Here is a 23,040-nt window from a genome sequence, read left to right as displayed (position 1 = left end):
AAAATTCTTGGTCATTCCAAACTGCTAGAACGGGAAAAAGAACAGTTACCTCTTTATGTTTTTTTCCCCAAGTGGAAAACTGTGTGCATGGATATATATTCTCTGCACCAAAAGTTAAATAATAGCTCAAAGAACTTCCCTAAAATATTTATCTTCTAGCAAAAAATGAACACAAACATCAGAATAAGTTGGTCACATCACAACATGTCTCCCGTGCATTGGTACAGTGTTGTTTTCAAACCTATTCACATATGTGAAATACAATCCAGTGAGCCAGGAAGGACAGATATTATCAGCGTCCTCCCATTTTAGGAAAGAGAGTCCACAAAGTTAAGTGACTTACACAAGTTTAGGAGCCAGAATTCAGATCACCTCAGTAATACCGCAGTGGTTTTTATAGCATGCTGTGTTGACTGCTTCTACTTGCCCTCTATATGCATTTAGTATTCTGTACAGAGCTTTTAATGTGCTCTAAATTTCTTAATTTAAATTGGTCCAAAGAGTAAGCAAAATTATCATGCTAAAATCCAAAATTTCCTAGCAATAATTTTCAAACAAATTCTAGGAAGTCAGAAGCTGCTGGTTAATGGGTAAAATAAGAAAAAGAGAACCCTGGCCAGGCACAGTGGCTCACATCTGTAATCCTAGCACTTTGGGAGGCTGAGGTGGGCGGACCACGAGGTCAGGAAATCGAGACCATCCTGGCTAACACAGTGAACCCCATCTCTAACTAACAACACAACAAATTAGCCAGGCGTGGGGGCGGGCGCCTGTAGTCCCAGCTACTTGGGAGGCTGAGGCAGGAGAACGGCATGAAGCCGGGAGGCAGAGCTTGCAGTGAGCCGAGATCGCGCTGCTGCACTCCAGCCTGGGCGACAGAGCGAGACTCCGTCTCAAAAAAAAAAAAAAAAAAAAAAAGGAAAGAAAAAGAGAAGCCCTACTTTAAAGAAAGAGGAATGGCATAAAATAAGTAGAATAGCCCACTACCACCTTATTTTAAGTTGACCTTTTAAAACTACTACCAGGAGACAGCCAGGTGCAGTGGCCCATGCCTGTAATCCCAGCTACTCAGGAGGCTGAGGCAGGAGAATCACTTGAACCCAGGAGGCAGAGGTTGCAGAGAGCCGAGATAATGCCATTGCACTCCACCCTGGGCAACAAGAGCAAAATCCCATCTCAAAAACAAAAATAATTAAATAAAAAATAAAAATAAATAAGTAAATAGGCCAGGCACAGTGGCTCACGCCTGTAATGTCGGCACTTTGTAGGACTGAGGCAGGTGGATCACCTGAGGTCAAGAGTTCGAGACCAGCCTGGCCAACATGGTGAAACCCCATCTCTACTAAAAATACAAAAATGGCCGGGCACGGTGGCTCACATCTGTAATCCCAGCACTTTGGCAGGCCGAGTCCGAGGCAGCCGGATCACGAGGTCAGGAGATGGAGGCCATCCTGGCTAACGCAGTGAAATAAAAAATACAAAAAATTAGCCAGGTGTGGTGGCAGGTGCCTGTAAGTCCCAGCTACTCGGGAGGCTGAGGCAGGAGAATGGCTTGAACCCGGGAAGTGGAGGTTGCAGTGAGCCGTGATCGTGTCACTACACTCCAGCCTGGGCAACAGAGCGAGACTCAGTCTCAAAAAAGAAAACAAAACAAAAATTAGCCAGGCGTGGTGGCATGCACCTGTAATCCCAACTACTTGGGAGGCTGAGGCAGGAGAATTGCTTGAACCCAGGAGGTGGAGGCTGCAGTGAGCCGAGATCATGCCACTGCATTCCAGCCTGGGCGACAGAGAAAGACACCATCTCAAAATAAATAAATAAATAAATGATTAATTAATTAAAATAAAACAGCATAAAATTACTACCAGTAACTAATGTCATCAGTAGTTAAGTCCTGATCTAATAAAATATTAATAATCTCTTCTGGATTTTGTTTTCCCTTTTTTTTTTTTTTTTTTTTTGAGATGGAGTCTTGCTCCGTCACCCAGGCTGGAGTGCAGTGGCATGATCTCAGCTCACTACAACCTCTGCCTCCCGGGTTCAAGCAATTATCCTGCCTTGGACTCATATAAATTGCTGGGATTATAAGCATGCACCACCACGCCCAGCCTCCCAAGTAGCTGGGACTACAAGCGCCCACCACCATGCCTGGCTAATTTTTTGTATTTTTAGTAGAGACGGGGTTTCACCATGTTAGCCAGGATGGTCTCAATCTCCTGACCTCGTGATCCACCCACCTCGGCCTCCCAAAGTGCTGAGATTACAGGCATGAGCCTCCATGCCCAGCCAAAAGAATCCTAATAGGATCCTAGCACCTACTTATTTTCTCTGTATAGCTGCTTGTACTGGCCTGGGCAATGTGTATTAATCTTCTGCACTCTGTTTCCAACGCTTGCCAAAGTTAGGTATTTTAGTAGACTGAATTATTTATTCTTAGCCATGGCTTTGGAGTCAAGCACCAGGGTTCAAATCACAGCTCCATCACCTTCCAGCAGAGATCTCAAATTACTTCATCTGTTTTTTTTTGTTTGTTTTTTTTTTTTTGAGGCGGAGTCTCGCTCTGTCACCCAGGCTGGAGTGCAGTGGCGCAATCTCGGCTCACTGCAAGCTCCGCCTCCCGGGTTCACGCCATTCTCCTGCCTCAGCCTCTCCGAGTAGCTGGGACTACAGGCGCCCGCCACCACGCCCGGCTAATTTTTTGTATTTTCAGTAGAGACGGGGTTTCACCGTGGTCTCGATCTCCTGACCTCGTGATCCGCCCGCCTCGGCCTCCCAAAGTGCTGGGATTACAAGCGTGAGCCACCGCGCCCGGCCTACTTCATCTGTTAAATGAGGATACTACCAGCGCCCTCACAGAATTCTTGTCAGAATTAGAACTCCTCTATATTTAGTGATACATTTAGAATGCTCCAGGCACATAGTAGAAATCCAATATATGATCTTATTTTTTTTCTTTTTTTTGAGATAGGGTCTCACTCTCTCACCCAAGCTAGAATGCAGTGGCATGATCACAGTTCACTGCAGCCTTGACCTCCTGGGTTTAAGCAATGCTCCCACTTCAGCCTCCCAAGTAGCTGGGACTATAGGCACACGCCACCACACCTGGATAATTTTTGTATTTTTTTTGTAGAGACGAGGTTTTGCCATGTTGCCCAGGCTGGTCTTGAACTCCTGGGCTCAAGAGATCCACACACTCAGCCTCCCAAAGTGCCAGGATTACAGGCTTGGGCCACTACACCCAGCCAGTAATTCTTTTTGTAAGTATTATACTACTTTATGTGTACTACTTATGACCAGAATTTCAGAAGGCAGGTACCCCTGCTGCATATCTAATTAATCTTCCCTGATAGTGTATTTTTTTTTTTTTTTTTGAGATAGGGTCTCACTCTGTTGCCTAGGCTGGAGTGTAGTGGCACGATCTCGGCTCACTGCAACCTCTGCCTCCCGGGTTCAAGCGATTCTTGTGCCTCAGCCTCCCGAATAGCCAGGATTACAGGAGTGTGCCACTACGCCCAGCTAATTTTTGTATTTTTAGTAGAAACGGGGTTTCACCATGTTGATCAGGCTGGTCTCGAACTCTTGACCTTGTGATCCACCCACCTCAGCCTCCCAAAGTGCTAGGATTACAGGTGTGAGCCACCGCGCCCAGCTCCTGATAGGGTATAGTTTACAATATAGGCTTGGACCATATTCAATCAGTTCTGAAGACCCGAAGAAATCCCCAACCCAATTACTAATAATTCCTCAGTTATCCCATATAGTTGGAGAATGAGATAGTCCTAAGAAATTATTTCGGCTGGGCGCAGTGGCTCATGCCTGTAATCTCAGCACTTTGGGAGGCCGAGGCGGGTGGATCACGAGGTCAGGAGATCGAGACCATCCTGGCTAACACGGTGAAACCCCGTCTCTAGTAAAAATACAAAAAATTAGCCAGGCATGGTGGCAGGCGCCTGTAGTCCCAGCTACTCGGGAGGCTGAGGCAGGAGAATGGAGTGAACCCGGGAGGCGGAGCTTGCTGTGAGCAGAGATCGCGCCACTGCACTCGGCCTGGGGGACAGAGTGAGACTCTGTCTCAAAAAAAAAAAAAGAAAAAGAAATTATTTCCTTTACCAACAACTTGAGATGGAATATAATAATGTATCCTTTAAAAGTATCTGAATTATAGAATTCTAGGTCCAAAAGAAACTTCATGGGACATCTAGGATAAGAGAGTCCTAAGTTAGAGCATAAAGAGAGCAAGTCTTTCTTTAAAATATTCAGAAAAGGAGCTTCCCCAGCCTTCCTCCCTCCTTTCGATTGTTTTACCTGGCTCATGGCAACAACCTATAAGGACAACACAATAACAACCTATATTAATTAATACATGATTATAATCTCTACTCTGAGAGCTTTCATTTTTGCCCTCAAACCCTCTTTCTCTCCCCTCTTCCACATCCCCCAAGGAACCTGAAGGTAGCAGGTAGAGGTAAGGGTATTTCTCATCTTGGACTAAGAAACTAAAGAGTCAAGCTGTACACAAGGCTGCGGGCCTTACCATGAAGATCTCATCATACATCAGCACCACTTTTTCCTTCAGTGGTTTTTTGGAGGCTGAAGATTTCCGGAGCAAACCTCCACGTTTCTCCACCTGTGCCATGGTTAGAAAATCTGTGAACAGAAAGTCACATTTTAGGATAGTGAAAATACTCAGTATGATACTATAATGGCAGATATATGTCATACATTTGTCCAAGCCCATAGAATATACAACACCAAGAGTGAACCCTAATGTAAACTGTGGACTTGGGTGGTCACAATATACGAATGTAAGTTCATCATTTATAACAAATGCCACTCTACTGGGAGATGTTGTCAATAGAGGAGGCAGTGCATGTGTGAAGGAAGCAGACATATGGGCTATCTCTGCCCTCTCCTTTCAATTTTGCTGTGAACCTAAAAACAGCTCTAAAAAAATTAAATCTTAGAAAAGAAAAGAAAGCCAGTCAGTGCCAGAATGCTCTCCAAGGTGCTGGAGTCCCTGACATACCACTTAATGAGAAAACACTTAGGAAGAAGAACTGACAAACAACCATGCTACAGAGCTAGTGCATCTGTCCAACACTCTCCTCTCTGACTAGGTAATGTCAAGGTTTAAATCATTACTTGGCCAACAGCACAACACATTTTACATTCTTAAAATGTGCCAGTGGACAAGGCTTAAAGCAGATCCAAAACCAAACACAAAAGTGCAACTCGCTCCATCTGTAATTGGTCTGGCCATATATTTGAGGTTGATGGAAGGAAGGCAGCAAAGCACACACTGCCCACAGACTGATGGTGAAGTTTAATTTCAAATATTGATCGAGCTTAGGACCATTAAGGCAGGAAGTGTGCTGCAGACTGATGTGCTTCATTGATTTCCCCAAAGTAAGTAGGTCCTCGTCACTGCAAAGTACTTGGCCTTCACTGCCTCATAAATCACACTGCACTTGACTGTCTTTAGAAATTCCTCTAGAAAGAGACCCAAGGCAGAAAATAGCAGCTAAGAGGCCAAAAAAATCTCATTTTAAAATAACTGAATAGAGTAATATACTACTTTCAAATTTAATTGTGTGTATGTGTGTATATATATATATACACATATATATATAAAACACTATTGCAGATCAAACTCCAAGGTATTTTTCAGTTCTATATAAAAGTAGTTCCATGAATCATGCCCAAATGTTCCCATCTTGCTTCAAGGAATTCTCGATTTTTTTTTTTCAATTGAGAACCCGAAATCCCACAGGTCTTTACTGTGAATTTACACATATTCCCTTCACCTCCCAGGTTCTTTTCATTATTAACAAAGTTCCTCTCTTTCCTTTAAATCCTACGCTCTAGAAATGAAACTTAATCTCATCCAATGACAAGTATGTGAGATAGGGAGGGGCTGGATTTTACTTCCAGACAAATCCGACACAGCAGAACTAATTTTGATCAGTGACTTTTGGAAAATATGCACTATCTTTCTGATCAAAATCAAAATTTTGTTTAAGGAAGAGATATATCCAATAGTACAAAAGATTGTATCTTAGACATTGCCCTTCTCTAACACATATAGCAAAAAGAGGAAATTCATCTTTGAGCATACACTAAAGCACAGGAAATTTCTCCAACTAGATATTTTTATTTTTAGACTTTTTTTTTTTTTTTTGAGATGGAGTCTCGCCCTGTCACCCAGGCTGGAGTACAATGGCACGATCTCAGCTCACTGAAACCTCTGTCTCCCAGGTTCAAGTGATTCTCCTGCCTCAGCCTCCTGAGTAGCTGGGATTACAGGTGTGTACCACCACACATGGCTAATTTTTTGTATCTTTAGTAGAGTCGAGGTTTCACCATGTTGGCCAGGCTGCTTTCGAACTCCTGACCTCGTGATCCGCCTGCCTCGGCCTCCCAAAGTGCTAGGATTACAGGCATGAGCCACTGTCCCCAGCCTGACCTAAAATTTTACTAAGACATATCTCTATCGAGGCTTAGTTTAGCCCTCAAATTCTGTTATGGTCCAGAGAGAACTGATGAAAAAAACAATAACAATAACAAAAAGAGAAGACTCTTGGGGACAATTTACATTTTATTGATCATGGCTTTTCCTTAAAGCATGAAATATAGCCTCCATTCAAAACATTCTTGTGTCTTTTAAACACGTTGTCAAGAGGAAGATGTCCTTATCCAGGAAAAATAAATTGGAAATCAAGAGAATCCTACTAGAATAAATCAAAAGCAATGCAATTCTAAACTTAGTGGATATGGATCTTGCCTGTGCTCAGTTTCAACCAGTTGATTAGCAGGAAGAGTGGGAACCACAAGTTCTTAGACGTGAAAAGTACATGTTTACAAATATCCCCTTCTGAGGATTTATAATTGGGTTACAGCTAATCAATGTCCACCCCAAATCTAATAAACTCACTTTCTCTATTTCAGAATCAATACTTTCTAATAAGCAAAGGGAACAGGAGAGGAGGGAAAAACAATTCTAATCCAAACTACCAAATTTCCTACGAAATTAAATTCTTTTCATCATTCTCCTTCCATCTGGAGCAGCGGGAAAATCAGCCAAGGCCTCAACTCATTACTCTCTGTCATCACAGGCAACTGGAATTTACCACCCAAGCTGCCTGAAATGTGACTGGAAAATGACAACATAAAGTCTTCTCCTCCTGCCAGCACTCCTACCCAGGGAGTTTCTAAGGTGGCAGACTGGGAGAACTATAGAACTGTAACAAAACTTTTTCTTTGGGTCTCAGAAATTAAGCCTATGCTCCTAATTTTGAAAGTAAAATATCGGCCGGGCGCAGTGGCTCACGCCTATAATTGCAGCACTTTGGGAGGCCAAGGTGGGCAGATCACCTGAGGTTGGGAGTTCGAGATCAGCCTGACCAACATGCAGAAACCCCGTCTCTACTAAAAATACAAAATTAGCCAGGCATGGTGGCTCATGCCTGTAATCCCAGCCACTCAGGAGGCTGAGGCAGGAGAATCGCTTGAACCTGGGAGGTGGAGGTTGCGGTGAGACGAGATTGCACCACTGCACTCCAGCCTAGGCAACAAGAGTGAAACTCCATCTCTAAGAAAAAGTAAAATATCTGATTGGTAGAGCAGAAAGTTGCAGCACATCAGTAATGTGAGTGTAATCTGTAAATTCTCAAGCACTTTTTTCCTATTTCACAACCATCCCCCTCCTTCCCAGAAGAGCGAACCAGCATCAGCTGAGAAATTGCAAGGCATAATGGAACAAGTAACCAGCAGAACTGAGACTAGAACACAGGTCTCCCAACCAACTCGGCGACATGGACAAGTTACTATGCTTCTCAGTTTCCTCACAAGTAGAACAAGAGGATTGAACCAGACTATTACCTAATGATTCTCTCAGCATCACTGAAATACCACAAATATATAAAAAGCACCTAAAGCCCTAGTTTAGGCACTACAGGATTAAAGAGAGGAAACTCCAGACCTGATTCTCTGGGAGCTCATAATCTACTGGCAGAGACAGACACATAACAACCCATAGTGCAAAGCAAATCATGAGAAATAAATGGAGTAGAAGTACAAAGAAAATGCTATGGGATAATAAGGGAGAGAAAGAAACATTCTGTGACTATGCTATGACCCCTGTTGATCCAAGCTTTTAAATCCTTCTGGCAAAGAAGCAAATACAGCAAAGGCACAGTAATCCCACAGAAATGTCAGTTTAGGCTTTAAGGCAGTGTCTCAGCCATAAGACATAGACAAATTATAAAAAAGAATCAGGCAACTTTTCAATACTAATTTCACCTACTATCAAACTTACAAATGGTTTCAAATCCCCTCAACTGAATGGTAAATCAATGAAGGCTTTTATTCCTAAACCTGAAAGACTGTTAGCCATGTGAGCTGCTGTCACTTCTCTCTGGAAGATCCAAGTCATACAACTTTTTTTTGTTTTTTGAGACAGAGTATCACTCTGTCACCCAGGCTGGAGTGCAGTGGTGCAATCTCGGCTCACTGCAACCTCCGCCTCCTGGGTGTAAGTGATTCTTGTGCCTCAGCCTTGTGAGTAGCTGGGACTACAGGTGTGTGCCACCACACCCAGCTAATTTTTTTTTTTTTTTTTTTTTTGAGACAGAGTCTCGCTCTGTCGCCCAGGCTGGAGCGCAGAGGCACCATCTCGGCTCACTGCAAGCTCCGCCTCCTGGGTTCACACTATTCTCCTGCCTCAGCCTCCCAAATAGGTGGAACTACAGGCACCTGCCACCATGCCCGGTTAATTTTTTTGTACTTTTAGTAGAGACGGTGTTTCACCATGTTAGCCAGGATGGTCTCAATCTCCTGACCTCGTGATCCACCCACCTCTGCCTCCCAAAGTGCAAGGATTACAGGCGTGAGCCAGCGCGCCCAGCCTAATTTTTGTATTTTCAGTAGAGACAGGGTTTCACCATGTTGGCCAAGCTGGTCTTGAACGCCTGACCTCAAATGATCTGCCCGCCTCTGTCTCCCAAAGTGCTGAGATTACAGGTGTGTGACACAACTTTTTAAGATATGTGTCTTGGGGGTTGGGAGGGAGGGGTAGGAGGAGATCTGCATCTTAAGCAATCCAGCCACACACTTCTTAAATGCACATGATTTCACATCTTTGCAGGATGAAGTGCCAAATGTCAAGATTTTAAAACCTAAACCCAAATTCTTCAACTGTCTAATAAGCAAAGAATGGTAGTTATACTTAGCTAGTTGGTTATTCATTTATTTTACTGTCTTCTTGAGCATAGTGCCAACTCTAGTACCAAAAAATGAATTTAACAGAAATTCACCCTAATTTCCAGAGTTACCACAGCTGATCTGTCAAAAGCCTTAGGTTTGGCAGGGCATGATGGCTCATGCCTGTAATCCCAGCACTTTGGGAGGCCAAGGCGGGGGGATCACCTAAAGTCAGGAGTTCAAGACCAGCCTGACCAACATGGTAAAACCCCATCTCTACTAAAAATACAAAATTAGCCAGGCGTGGTGGTGCATACCTGTAATCCCAACTACTTGGGAGGCTGAGGCAGAAAAATCGCTTGAACCCAGGAGGCGGAGGTTACAGTGAGCCGAGATTGTGCCACTGCACTCTAGCCTGGGCAACAAGAGTGAAATTCCATCTTATTTAAAAAAAAAAAAAAAAAGGCCGGGCGCGGTGGCTCACGCCTGTAATCCCAGCACTTTGGAAGGCCGAGGCGGGCGGATCACGAGGTCAGGAAATCGAGACCATCCTGGCTAACACAGTGAAACCCTGTCTCTACTAAAAACACAAAAAAATTAGCCGGGCGCGGTGGCGGGCGCCTGTAGTCCCAGCTATTCAGGAGGCTGAGGCAGGAGAATGGCGTGAACCCGGGAGGCGGAGCTTGCAGTGAGCAGACATCGAGCCACTGCACTCCAGCCTGGGCGACAGAGCCAGACTCCATCTCCAAAAAAAAAAAAAAAAAAAAAAGCCTAAAGTTTTAGTTCCAAGTCTTATACACTCATTCTATAATGCTAATTTATTTTTCCTTTCCTGGGCCTCAATTTGCCAATCTGTAGAAGGAAGCAAAGGAACACTCCCTGTGGCCTTTCAAATTTAACAGTCCAGGGTTCTAGGTTAACTTTTTTTTTATTTTTTTTGAGACGGAGTCTCGCTCTGTCACCCAGGCTGGAGTGCAGTGGCACGATTAGGCTCACTGCAAGCTCCGCCTCCCAGGTTCATGCCATTCTCCCGCCTCAGCCTCCCCGGTAGCTGGGACTAGAGACGCCCACCACCACGCCCGGCTAATTTTTCTGTATTTTTAGTAGATACAGGGTTTCACCGTGTTAGCCAGGATGGTCTCGATCTCCCGACCTCGTGATCCACCCGCCTCGGCCTCCCAAAGTGCTGGGATTACAGGCATGAGCCACCGCACCTGGCCAACATTTTTTTTTTTTTTTTTGAGACAGTGTCTCACTCTGTCACCCAGGCTCGAGTGCAGTGGCACAATCTCGGCTCGCTGCAAGCTCCGCCTTGTAGGTCACGCCATTCTCCTGCCTCAGCCTCCCGAGTAGCTGAGACTACGGGCACCCGCCACCACACCCAGCTAATTTTGTTGTATTTTTAGTAGAGACGGGGTTTCACCATGTTAGCCAGGATGGTCTTGATCTCCTGACCTGGTGACCTACCCGCCTTGGCCTCCCAAAGTGCTGGGATTACAGGCATGAGCCACCTTGCCCAGCCTTTTTTTTTTTTTTTTTTTTTTGAGACAGAGTCTAGCTCTGTTGTCCAGGCTGGATGCAGTGACATGATCTCAGCTTACTGCAACCTCCACCTCCTGGGCTCAAGCCATCCTCCCGCTTCAGCCTCCCAAGTAGCTAGAACTATAGGTGCACGCCACCATATCCAGCTAATTTTTTGTATTTTTTATAGAGACAGGATTTTGCCATGTTTCCCTGGCCGGTCTCAAACACAAGCAATCCACCTGCCTCAGCCTCCCAAAATGCTAGAATTACCCAGGCGTGGTGGCTCACACCTGGGATCCCAGCACTTTAGGAAGCCAAGGCGGACAGATCACATGAGCTCAGGAGTTCAAGAACAGCCTGGGCAACATGGCAAAACCCTGTCTCTACTAAAAATATGAAAATTAGCCAGGCGTGATGGCAGGAGCCTGTAATCCCAGATACTCGGGATGCTGAAACAGGAGGATGCCTTGAGCCCAGGAGGCAAAGGTTGCAGTGAGCTAACATCACTGCATCCAGCCTGAGCAACAGAGCCAGCCCTTGTCTCAAAAAAAAAAAAAAAAAAAAAAAAGAGAGAAACAAAAGTAAATAGTTTAGGGGGAAAAAAAATATGTACAGATCAGACATTTATTCATTCATTCATTCAACAAATATTTTTTGAGTACCTTTTAGGCACAGACACTGGGAACACAGCAGTAAACATGACAGAAAAGATCCCTGCTCTCACAGAATTTTCATTCCAGTAGAAGGGAAACAGACAACAAATAAGATAAACTGAGACAGTGATAAGGGCCCTGAAGACAAATTGCAAAGGGGACTACTCTCAACTGGGAGATTAAAGTAGGCCTCTTTGAGGAAATGGCACTTGGACTAAGATCTAGAATAACAGGAAGAAACCAGCCAAGTAAAAATCTTGGGAAAATTGTTCAAGATAGAGGGAATAGCAAGTGCGAAGACCTCAAGATTTGAATGCCCTTGGCGTGTTCAAGAAACAGAAATGCCACCGTGCCTAGACACAGCATAAACATTCCTTTTCTGAAATGTTTTTGTAAAGTTTATTAAAGTGGGTATTTTGTGTTTGTGAATTTTTTTAATATATAAGAAGAATCCAAATATCCATCAGCAGTAAATGGGACAATTATGATACAGTCATACAACAGAATACCATATAGAAATTTACAAGAGCCCATTACTGATACATGAAGCAATGTGAGTAAGTTACATAGAAAATATTGAATGAGGGCTGGGTGTGGTGACTCACGCCTGTAATCCCAGCACTTTGGGAGGCCGAGGTAGGCGGATCACCTGAGGTCGGGAGTTCGAGACCAGCCTAACCAACATGGAGAAACTCCATCTCTACTAAAAATACAAAAAATTAGACAGGCATGGTGGCGCATTCCCGTAATCCCAGCTACTCAGGAGGCTGAGGCAGGAGAATCGCTTGAAGTCAGGTGGAGGAGGTTACAGTGAGATGAGATCACACCATTGCACTCCAGCCTGGGCAACAAGAGTGAAACTCCATCTCAAAAAAACAAAAATAAAATAACAACCAGAGTCTATTTAGCTCTTATTATGTACCAGGCACTGTTCTAAGCACTTTATATATATTAATTCATTTTATCCTCATATCAATCCTATCATCCAGAAAGTTTACAATGAGAAAACTAAAGCATGAACTGGAAAAGAAAGAAACAGAGAAAAAGAGAGAGAGGGAGAGAGAGAAAGAAAGAGAGAAAGAGAGAGAGAAAAGAGAGAGAAAAGAGAAAAAAAAAAGAAAAAGAAAAGAGAAAAGAAAAGATGGGCCGGGTTTGGTGGCTCACGCCTGTAATCCCAGCACTTTGGAGGCCGAGGCGGGCGGATCACCTGAGGTCAGGAGTTTGAGACCAGCCTGACCAACATGGAGAAACCCCATCTCTACTAAAAATACAAAATTAGCCAGGCATGGTAGCGTATGCCTGTAATCTCAGCTACTTGAGAGGCTGAGACAAGAGAATCGCTTGAACCCAGGAGGCAGAGGTTGCGGTGACCCGAGATTGCGCCACTGCACTCCAGACTGGGCAACGAACGAAATTCCATTTCAAAAAAAAAAATAGAAAAGAAAATAAACTTGTCCAGATAAGTGAGTGTGGGGACTCAAACCCAGGCAGCCTGATATTAGGGTTCCTGTTCTTCTCCACTATGCTATACTGTATCTCAAAAGGCAGAGGAATGAGCAGGAGCAGAGTCATCTACACATAAACAAAGCTGAGGGCCTACAGAGAAACTGTGAAGAGGTTCTAGGTGAGTAAAGGGGAGTATGTACTCATTGGCTTTAATGAACAAACTGTGAAATGTCCAGATATCTTGAGTAGTCACCACTCTAGCTTGTCAGTGGATGAAGGTGCCATGGTAGAAAGTAAAAGATAATTGTCTGATGTATATACATCTGTCTGTAAATGTAGGTAATAGTAAAGTGAAACAGAGAGAAATAGACAAAATCACAGGCATGGCAGAAAACTTGGAAAAACAGGAGAAGAATCTGAGTGTCTAGTCAAGTTGATAGATGTACCCAATATGGTAATTTTTTTAAGGATAAAACACCCTAATGTCCACTACAGGATTTAATTGATATTTTTTTTAAACTCTCCCACTATCTTTCAGGATTTTTAATTTTTTTTTCACTATTTTAATTGAGTATAGTCAGTGCTCTGAGGATAATTCTCCCTCAAAATTTGATAATGAATAGAAAGATACTATAAAACAGGACAGAAGAAAGAAATGGAAAACAAGTCAAGTAAGAGTCTGTACAATCCTCAGCTTAGGAGAGAGTATGTTTTAATACTGATGAGCTGTGATCACCTATTTCAGAATCTCCTAGGGTGCCTCCTAAATATGTAAATTCTTAAGCCTTCCTACCCTTCTATTGAACCAAACTTTTTTTTTTTTTTTTGAGAGACAACCTCTCACTCTGTCACCCAGGCTGGGGTGCAGTGGCATGATCTCGGCTCACTGCAACCTCCACATCCCAGACTCAAGTGATCCTCCCACCTCAGCCTCCCAAGTAGCTGGGACTACAGGCATGCACCACCACGCCTGGCTAATTTTTTCATTTTTTTGTAGAAACGAGATTTCGCCATGTTGCCCAGGCTGGTCTCAAAACTCCTGAGCTCAAGTGATCTGCCCACTTGGCCTCCCAAAGTGCTGGGATTACAGGCATAAGCCACAGTGCCTAGCTTGGGTCTACATTTTTAACAATCACTCCAGATCAGTGATTCTCAACTGGTGCAATTTTGCCTCCCAGGGGACATTTGTCAATGTCTGGAGACATTTTTGATTGTCACAACTGGGAGAGGAGGTAATACTGGCATCTACTAGGTAGAGGCCAGGGATGCTGTTAAACACCATACAACACTCGAGGCAGCCTCCCACAACAAAGAATTATCCAGCCCAACATGTCAATATCAAAGAGGTTAAAAAACCCTGCCCCAAGTAATTCTGATGACCACTCAAGTTTGAGAAGTACGCATCCCAGCCTTAAACCAGACTTGGAAAAGGAAGGAGTATCTAGACAGAGGATAATGAGAGAATGAATGAAACCTCTGCAGTCTCTAAAAAGGGCATTGAAGCAACACTCACCTTACCACATATCATTCTCCCCACATTAAATCACACTTCCTTTGGGACTGTAGCCCATTTCCCCATATGTGAAAGAAGATCACTACAAGACACACTGACTATAGTATCCACAATACTTAGTGATGGAGATGAAAATCTTATGTAGCTATCTGTCCAAGAGTTGTGGCTAAGTCAAATAAAATACTACCAGTATCTGACCATGAGCCATTCACCCAATATACAAAGGAGGCAACACGTTTTTGTTTTGTTTCATTTTGAGAAGGGGTCTCACTGTGTCGCCCAGGCTGGAGTGCAATGGCACAATTTCACTTCACTGCAACCTCCGCTTCCTGGGTTCCAGCAATTCTCCTGCCTCAGCCTCCCAAGTAGCTGGGACTACAGGCGCATGCCACCAGACCCAGCTAATTTTAGTATTTTTTTGTAGAGTCAGGGCTTCACCAAGTTAGCCAGGCTGGTCTCGAACTCATCTTAAGTTATCCACCTGCCTCAGCCTCCCAAAGTGCTGGGATTACAGGCATGAACCACCGCACCCGGCTGAGGCAACATGTTTATATCAAGCCAGAAATAGTCTCCTACTCTGACTTTCCAATAAGTCTCCTGTCCTGATCTCCTAAAAATTCCCTAGTTCCTCTAAATACAGGGTTTTTTAAAAAACCTTTAAGCAAAAGTTACCTGCTCCCTAAGCCCTTCTGCAAGGCCTACCATACTACCTGGAGGTAAACATTAGCACTATAAGAACTTAAGGAGAATGCAGTTTTTCTATCTCCAAGCCCCAGCCCTTCAAGCTATCTCCTAATATGCCTCTCACTTTCTTTTTTTTTTTTCCTTTGTGAAGAATGTGGGCATCATTCTTTCTTCTTTTCTAAAAGCCCTAGGTATTTAGCTCACTTGCTAGATCACATCCTACTGTTCCACGTGGTTCCTTAGCACAGCTTCTTTCAGTAGCATGGGACGGGTTCCCCCAATTCCACCCAAAAGACTGGCTCTAAGACAAGCAAATAGCCCCTTTCTATTTTAATGAATTTCTACTGCTAGTTCACTCCAAGGATTCTATATATCCAAAATGAAAATAGGGCTGGGCATGGTGGCTCACGCCTGTAATCCCAGCACTTTGGGAGGCTGAGGCGGGCGGATCACTTGAGGTCAGGAGTTCCAGACCAGCCTGGCCAACATGCAGAAACCCCGTCTCTACTAAAAATACAAAAATTAGCCGGGCATCGTGGCAAGTGCCTGTAATCCCAGCTACTAGGGAGGCTGAGGCAGGAGAATTGCTTGAACTCAGGAGGCGGAGGTTGCAGTGAGCCAAGATCGTACCACTGCACTCCAGCCTGGGGGATAGAGCGAGACTCTGCTACCAAAAAAAAAAGAAAGAAAGAAAATAGAGTAGGGCCTGCATCCTTTTTTTTTTTTTTTTTTTGAGATAGGGTCTCAAGGCTGAAGTGCAGTGGCACAATCATGGCTCACTGCAGCCTCAGGGATCCTCTGACCTCAGCCTCCTGGGTAGCTGGGACTACAGGCACATGCCACCAGGCCTGGCTAACTTTTCATATTTTTTGTAGAGATTGAGTTTCACCATGTTGCCCAGGTTGGTCTCAAACCCCTGGGCTCAAGCAATCCTCCCACCTAGGCCCCACAAAGTGCTAGAATTACAGGCATGAGCCACTGCACCCAGCCCCAACCTATTTTTACAATGAGGATATTACTTTGCCCAAAGTAACACAACTAGTAAGTGATAAAGCCATTAAATCTTTCTCTCTGGTAGTGCTTCTCCCTATCAGAATGTCCTGTTAGTGCAAAACATCAGGAGCTAACTAGACCATTAAAAACCAGATTCACAGTAACCCCAGCTACTCAGGAGTCTGAGGCACGAGAATCACTTGAACCTGGGAGGTGGTGGTTGCAATGAGCTGAGATCACGCCACTGCACTCCAGCCTGGGCGATAGAGAAAGACTCAGTCTCAAAATATAAAAAAAAAAGCCAGGCACCGTGGCTCATGCCTGTAATCCCAACACTTTGGGAGGCGGAGGAGGGCGGATCACGAGGTCAGGAGATTGAGACCACCCTGGCCAACACAGTGAAACCCCGTCTCTACTAAAAATACAAAAAAAAAAAAAAAATTAGCCAGGCGCGGTGGCGATCACCTGTAGTCCCAGCTACTCGGGAGACTGAGGCAAGAGAATGGCTGAACCCAAGAGATGGAGCTTGCAGTGAGCCAAGATCGCGCCACTGCACTCCAGCCTGGGCAACAGAGCAAGACTCTGTCTCAAATAAATAAATAAATAAGAAAAGATTCAGTTAAAGTTACACTTCTATAGAAACTCCAAACTGATATCCATAATATCAACACTCCCATTTTATCCAAGAAAAGTCACCAAATGTGGTGGCTCAAGTCTGTAATCCCAACACTGTTGGAGGCCAAGGCAGGTGGATCACTCGAGGTCGGGAATTCGAAACCAGCCTGGCCAACATGGTAAAACCCCATCTCTACTAAATATACAAAAATTAGCCGGCGTGGTGGCACACGCCTGTAGTCCCAGCCACTCGGGATGCTGAGGCACGAGAATTGCTTGAACCTGGGAGGTAGAGGTTGCACTGAGCTGAGATCATGCCACTGCACTCCAGCCTGGGTAACACAACAAGACTCCATCTCAGAAAAAAAAAAAAAAAAATAAGGCCGGGCATGGTGGCTCACGCCTGTAATCTCAGCACTTCGGGAGGCTGAGGCAGATCACTTAAGAGTAAGAATTCGGCCGGGCGCGGTGGCTCACGCTTGTAATCCCAGCACTTTGGGAGGCCGAGGCGGGCGGATCACGAGATCAGGAGATCGAGACCACGGTGAAACCCCGTCTCTACTAAAAATACAAAAAATTAGCCGGGCGTGGTGGCGGGCGCCTGTAGTCCCAGCTACTTGGAAAGGCTGAGGCAGGAGAATGGCGTGAACCCGGGAGGCGGAGCTTGCAGTGAGCCGAGATTGCGCCACTGCACTCCAGCCTGGGCGACAGAGCAAGACTCCGTCTCAAAAAAAAAAAAAAAAAAAAAAAAAAGTAAGAATTCAAGGCTGTCCTGGCCAACATGGTGAAACCCTGCCTCTACTAAAAATATAAAAATTAGCTGGGCATGGTGGCAAGCACCCGTAATCCCAGCTATTCAAGAGGCTGAGGCAGGAGAATCACTTGAACCCGGGAGAGGCAGGTTGCAGTGAGCAAAGATTGTGCCACTTGTACTCCAGCCTGGGCGACAGAGCAAGACTCTGTCTCAAAAAAAGAAAGAAAGAAAGAAAAGTCAGGCGGGCACGGTGGCTCATGCCTGTAATATCAGCACTTCGGGAGGCCGAGGCGGGCGGATCATCTGAGGTCAAGAGTTCGAGACCAGCCTGGCCAACACAGTGAAACACCGTCTCTACTAAAAATACAAAAAGTAGCTGGGTGTGGTGGAGGGGGTCTGTAATCCCAGCTACTCAGGAGGCTGAGGCAGGAGAATCACTTGAACCCAAGAGGTGGAAGTTGCAGTGAGCCAAGACTGGGCCACTGCACTACAGCCTGGGCAACAGAGGGAGACTCCATTTCAAAAAAAAAAAAAAGAAAAAGAAGTCAGTCAACTCAGGACATCACCTGACAAGCATCATCCCTATTTTCTAGAAGCTAGGACAGAACCAGACTGATTAAGGAAGCACACGAACCACTACAAGGCAGGGTCCATAGCTTGTGTGCTCTAGACAATGCTCCCCTCAGAATGGGTGTTCAGCCTATACCTGAAAACGGAAGTAACTCAGAGACTTTCCCAAGACTAAGAAGCAAGTGGCAAAACCAGGACTATTTCAGGTATCAGCCACAGTCTGTACCTACTACAGGTCAACCAGCTTCACAAAAGACAATTTAATCTGGTCCCATCAGCATCTACTCAGTTTGCCTAATGTTACAAATGATAAATGTATATGAGCTCTCATTTATTTAAATAAACATGACCACCTTAGGTTCCCTTTCAAATTATCCTACACAAGAAGGAATGCGTTCCTCCTTCCGAAGGGGAACCAGCTCCAAATTGACAGTATTTCAGGAAATTCTGATTGGAAACCACATTTTCTGACATATCCCAGAATGAAAATTCATGGTAAGATCTTCTCAATGAGCCGGAGATTCCTGTAAATTAATATTGTCTGTCTCCTGCTCCAGCCCTGAACTTCCTCACACGGCACACCGTCACTCATATCTTCTCATTTCTTCCCCTGCTCAATTATACAAGCCTCATGAACACCACCTAAATATAAAATGAAAATTATAAGATAAAGTCCCATAATCATCTTCTTCCCCCCCTCCCCCACCCCATCGAAAGGCAGTCTCCCTCTGTTGCCCAAGCTGGAATGCAGTGGCACAATCACAGCTCACTGCAGCCTCAACCTCCTGGGCTTACACTACCCTCCCACCTCAGCCTCTGAGTGGCTGGGACTACAGGCTCACACTACCACACCCGGCTAATTTTTGTATTTTTTGTAGAGACAGGGTTTTGCTATCTTGCCCAGGCTGATCTTGAACTCTTGAACTCAAGCAATCCACCAGCCTCGGCCTCCCAAAGTGCTGGGATTACAGGCGTGAGCCACCTTGCCTGACCCCATAATCTTAAAGGAAGCCCAAAAGGTACCTGCCATCTTGCAAAGTAAATTGATTTCCTGCTACTTTAATAACACTTACTCAGACCTTATAAATAACATAAGCATAGTGTAAGACAGAAAGGGACCAAAAAATTACTAAATTACAGTCCCTGCCTTGAGAAGCTCACTATTAAGTGGAGGAAGTGCATAATCTGCTACTTCCTTATAGACAAATAAAATAAACATTATTTTTTCCCCAAGACTTTTTTCATATATGCCCTCATTCAGAGCTGGTGCCAATACATTAAGCTCACCAGGTCTCTCACTTCCAGCTGCCTACTAAGGTCTCCATCGGTACATCCTACAAGCAACCTGAGCTCGGCATACCAAACCATATCCCCTATGCCTCTTTCCATGCCCTAACCTTAGGAAACCTGCTCTACTTTTTCTAATCCATATCTTGTCAATGAAATCCCCATACATCCACTCTCTCAAATTAGAAATCCTAGCCCACTCTCTTCCTAAGAAGTTGAATCAATCTCAGAAGTACAGTATTTCCAAAATCCCCTCCTCTTCATTCCCACAGCTACACTTTCTTCAGACTCTCAGTCAATTGCAACAACTCTAATTAGTCTCACTGCCTCATTCTTCATTACTTTAATCTGCATTTCTGTCACTCCCTAACTTAAAAAAAACTCCTCAGAAGCTAAAAAAAAAAAAGAGAGAAAAAAAAATTCCAATGACTCCCCACTTTCTTTTCAGTCTCACCTCCTAGCAATTTCCCCACCACATATCTTGTTTGGGACAAATTTCTGAGATTTAAAATAATTTTTTTTCCTCTCACACCCTCACCAAGCCTTTGCAAGTACTGTTCTCTCCAAATGAAATGCCTTTTCTTTTTTAGAGATGGGGTCTCGCCATGTTGAGCCGGCTTGTCTCAAACTCCTGGGCTCAGGCAATCTACCTGCCTAGGCCTCCCAAAGCACTAGGATTACAGGTATAAGCCACCGGGCCAAGTCAAAATGCCTTTTCTTACTTGTGCAATCTCCTACTCATCCTTCAACATCCAACTCAAGTATCTCCCCACTGCAAAGATTTCTCTGACTCTTCCAAGCAATGGCAGTATTCCCATTACACTGTATAATTTTTTTTTTTTTTTTGAGAGGGAGTCTCGCTCTGTTGCCCAGGCTGGAGTGCAGTGGGGCGATCTCGGCTCACTGCAAGCTCCGCCTCCCGGGTTCACGCCATTCTCCGGCCTCAGCCTCCCAGTAGGTGGCACTACTGGCGCCCGCCACCACACCCGGCTAATTTTTTGTATTTTTAGTAGAGACGGGGTTTCACCGTGTTAGCCAGGATGGTCTCTATCTCCTGACCTCGTGATCCGCTGGCCTCCGCCTCCCGAAGTTACACAGTAAGTGCTCAATGTGTTGAATAAACAGTTCACTCTCATATATCCTGGATCAATTTTTGGCCATTTTCCCCAAATGTTACAGATTCCTAAACTGTGCTCAGTGTGAAATTCCAAATTTCATAATGACTGCTTTGGGGTTTTCACATTGTTTTAATCATACAAATGTTGAACAAGTCGGCTGGGGGCAGTGACTCACTCCTGCAATCCCAGCACTTTGGGAGGCCGAGACGGGTGGATCATGAGGTCAGGAGTTTGAGACCAGCCTGGCCAATATGGTGAAACCCCGTCATTACTAAAAATACAAAAATTAGCCAGGCATGGTGGTGCGCACCTGTAGTCCCAGCTACTCAGGAGGCTAAGGCAGAAGAATCGCTGGCACCTGAGAGGCAGAGGTTGCAGTGAGCCGAGATCATGCCACTGCACTCCAGCCTGGGCGACAGAGCGAGACTCCATCTCAAAAAAAAAAAAAAAAGTTGAACAATAAATTATAATACCTAAAAGTCCAATAAAAACACCTTAAAGGCTTCTCTAGTCACTGAAATGGGTATTCTCCCTTTACAGTCGTAACAGGAGGGATCTCTCTTTCCCTTGACTGTGATCTGATATCCTGAAAGCCTTCACATAGAAGCTATTGTGCACACAAATCCAACTTAAGGTACACCCAAAATAATTCCAATCCTGCTAAATTACGGGCAGGGACACAAATCATATTTACCCTAGTTTACAAAGTAACTAAAGGATAGCAAAGAAAAAGCTCTCACTAAACTCAAAACTTTTTCTGGCCGGGCGCGGTGGCTCACGCCTGTAATCGGAACACTTTGGGAGATCGAGGTGGATGAATCACCTGAGATCAGAAGTTTGAGACCAGCCTGGCCAGCATGGCGAAACCTTGTCTCTACTAAAAATACAAAAATTAGCCGGGCGTGGTGGCTCACGTCTATAATCCCAGCTACTTGCGGGGCTGACAGGGAAGAATCGCTTGAACCTGGAAGGCAGAGGTTGCAGTGAGCCGAGATCACGCCATTGCACTCCAGCCTGGGCAACAAGAGCGAAACTCTGTCTCAAAAAACAAAAAACAAAACAAAACAAAACAAAAAACGGCCGGGCGCGGTGGCTCACTTCTTTAATCACAGCACTTTGGGAGGCCGAGGCGGGCATATCACCTGAGGTTGGGAGTTCGAGACCAGCCTGACCAACATGGAGAAACCCCGTCTCTACTAAAAATACAAAATTAGCTGGGCGTGGTAGCGCAAGGCTGAGGCAGGAGAATCGCTTGAACCCCGGAGGCGGAAGTTGTGGTGAGCCGAGATCGTGCCATTGCACTCCAGCCTGGGCGACAACAGCGAAACTCCGTCTCAAAAAAAAATAATAAATAAAAAAAAACTTTCTGGAAAGGAAGAACTGCGGAGGGTGGGATGATCCAGTGACATACATTTGGGTCTGGCCCGAGTTTCTGCTTCCCCATTCGCCAGGGACAGCACGCCTCAGCTTCTCCTTCTCCAGGGGACCAGGTTTCTCTCTACTTTTTCCTTCCCTATACCCTCCTGGGAACAGGTTCCTTTCCTGGGCTCTCGCCGAGTAATCCAAAGAAAACACAGTAGCTTCACTGATTCCGTGTGAAGAGTGGGTTAAAGCCTGTCAGAGCCTGGAAAGAGACAGGACTGCAGCCCTTCTGGGACACCTGAAGACTTCGTACAAACCGGCTTTCCTCTATCCCTGAGATTCTCAAAGGTGCCTTGCCCTACGCCCGTACCACAGGACCAAGAACCGGGGAGGAGGCTCTCGAGGCAGCTGGTGGGGTCAAAGGTCAGCGCCTCGGCAGCCAGAAGGACCCGCAGGGATGGGGGAGAGGGAAGGACGTAACCGGGACCGGGTGGTCCGAGGGACCGGCCGCTGGAAGGGCGAAGCCGTTTCTCTCTAGGCTCGGCCGCCCCCAGGCCCAGCCCTCCCCGGCATACGCAGCCTCAGCAGCCGTCCTCCCTCCCTCTCCCCTCGCGTCCTCGTCGTCCCCGCGGCCAGAGCAGGCCCCGCCCCCAGAACCGCCTCGGGGCCAAGGCCTAGTATGGCAGGACCCGCAGGGTTGGTCAGGTTCGAGGACCGGGCCGGGCCGGGCCGCCGCCGCTTACCGAGCCCGCGGCTCCTCCTCTACCACCCGCGCCGTTCCCGGGCCCGCTCGCTCCCGACGCCACCGACGCTGCCGCTGCTCCGGGCTCACGGGCGCGCTCCCGACCTCCCCGACCCTTCCCTTGTCCCCGCGCCCGCCGGGTCCTAAAGCCCGCCGTGTAATGGGTTAGTCCACGCCCGCTTCCTGAGACCGGCTCAGACCACGATTCCCAGCAAGCATCGCAAAGACTACAACTCCCGAAAGGCATCGCGAGAAATAAATTCGCAATGGAATTGTCTATTGAGGGCCTATTGGGTCGCAATGGCAGTTTTCCGAAACATGGCCGACTCTTTGACCTCAGCAATTTTACTTCTAGGAATACATGTATCCTCTAGAAATACTGGCGAAGTTTGGAAAGATATATTTTCCAAATGTGTATTACAACTTTGTACGTGAAAGATTGAAAACAAACTCATTCTTTCAACAAATACGTGTGTGCCTGTTAAGTGCAAAGTAGCGTGTAAATCTCTATTAACTTGGCCAGAAATCTATTTTCTTTTCTTTTCCTTTTTTTTTTTTTTCTTTTTTTGAGACAGGGTCTT

The 23,040-nt window shown here is 45.5% G+C and overlaps 1 protein-coding gene across 9 annotated transcripts in view; it reads right to left on the bottom strand.

The window, feature by feature from the left end:
- ARMH3 (armadillo like helical domain containing 3) overlaps positions 1–22,631 on the bottom strand; it is a 220,289-nt gene extending 197,658 nt beyond the window's left edge. For 3 of the 9 annotated variants that reach the window (XM_063627604.1, XM_063627610.1, XM_063627591.1), the window contains exons 1-2: positions 22,461–22,562; positions 4,535–4,647 (exon numbers count right to left, since the gene is read on the bottom strand). In XM_063627604.1, the coding sequence (XP_063483674.1) occupies positions 4,535–4,636 (102 nt within the window). In that variant the 5' untranslated portion in view covers positions 4,637–4,647; positions 22,461–22,562. Of the gene's footprint in view, positions 1–4,534; positions 4,648–21,766 lie in introns of all 9 variants that reach the window. The other 6 variants (XM_063627598.1, XM_055251194.2, XM_055251146.2 and 3 more) reach the window with 5 other exon arrangements.
- Positions 22,632–23,040: the final 409 nt, after the last annotated feature.

The sequence above is a fragment of the Symphalangus syndactylus genome, chromosome 2, assembly GCF_028878055.3.
Source record: "Symphalangus syndactylus isolate Jambi chromosome 2, NHGRI_mSymSyn1-v2.1_pri, whole genome shotgun sequence".
NCBI lineage: Eukaryota > Metazoa > Chordata > Mammalia > Primates > Hylobatidae > Symphalangus > Symphalangus syndactylus.
The sequence above is the reverse complement of the archived record's forward strand: the minus strand, read 5'-3'. Positions and strand labels throughout refer to the sequence as shown.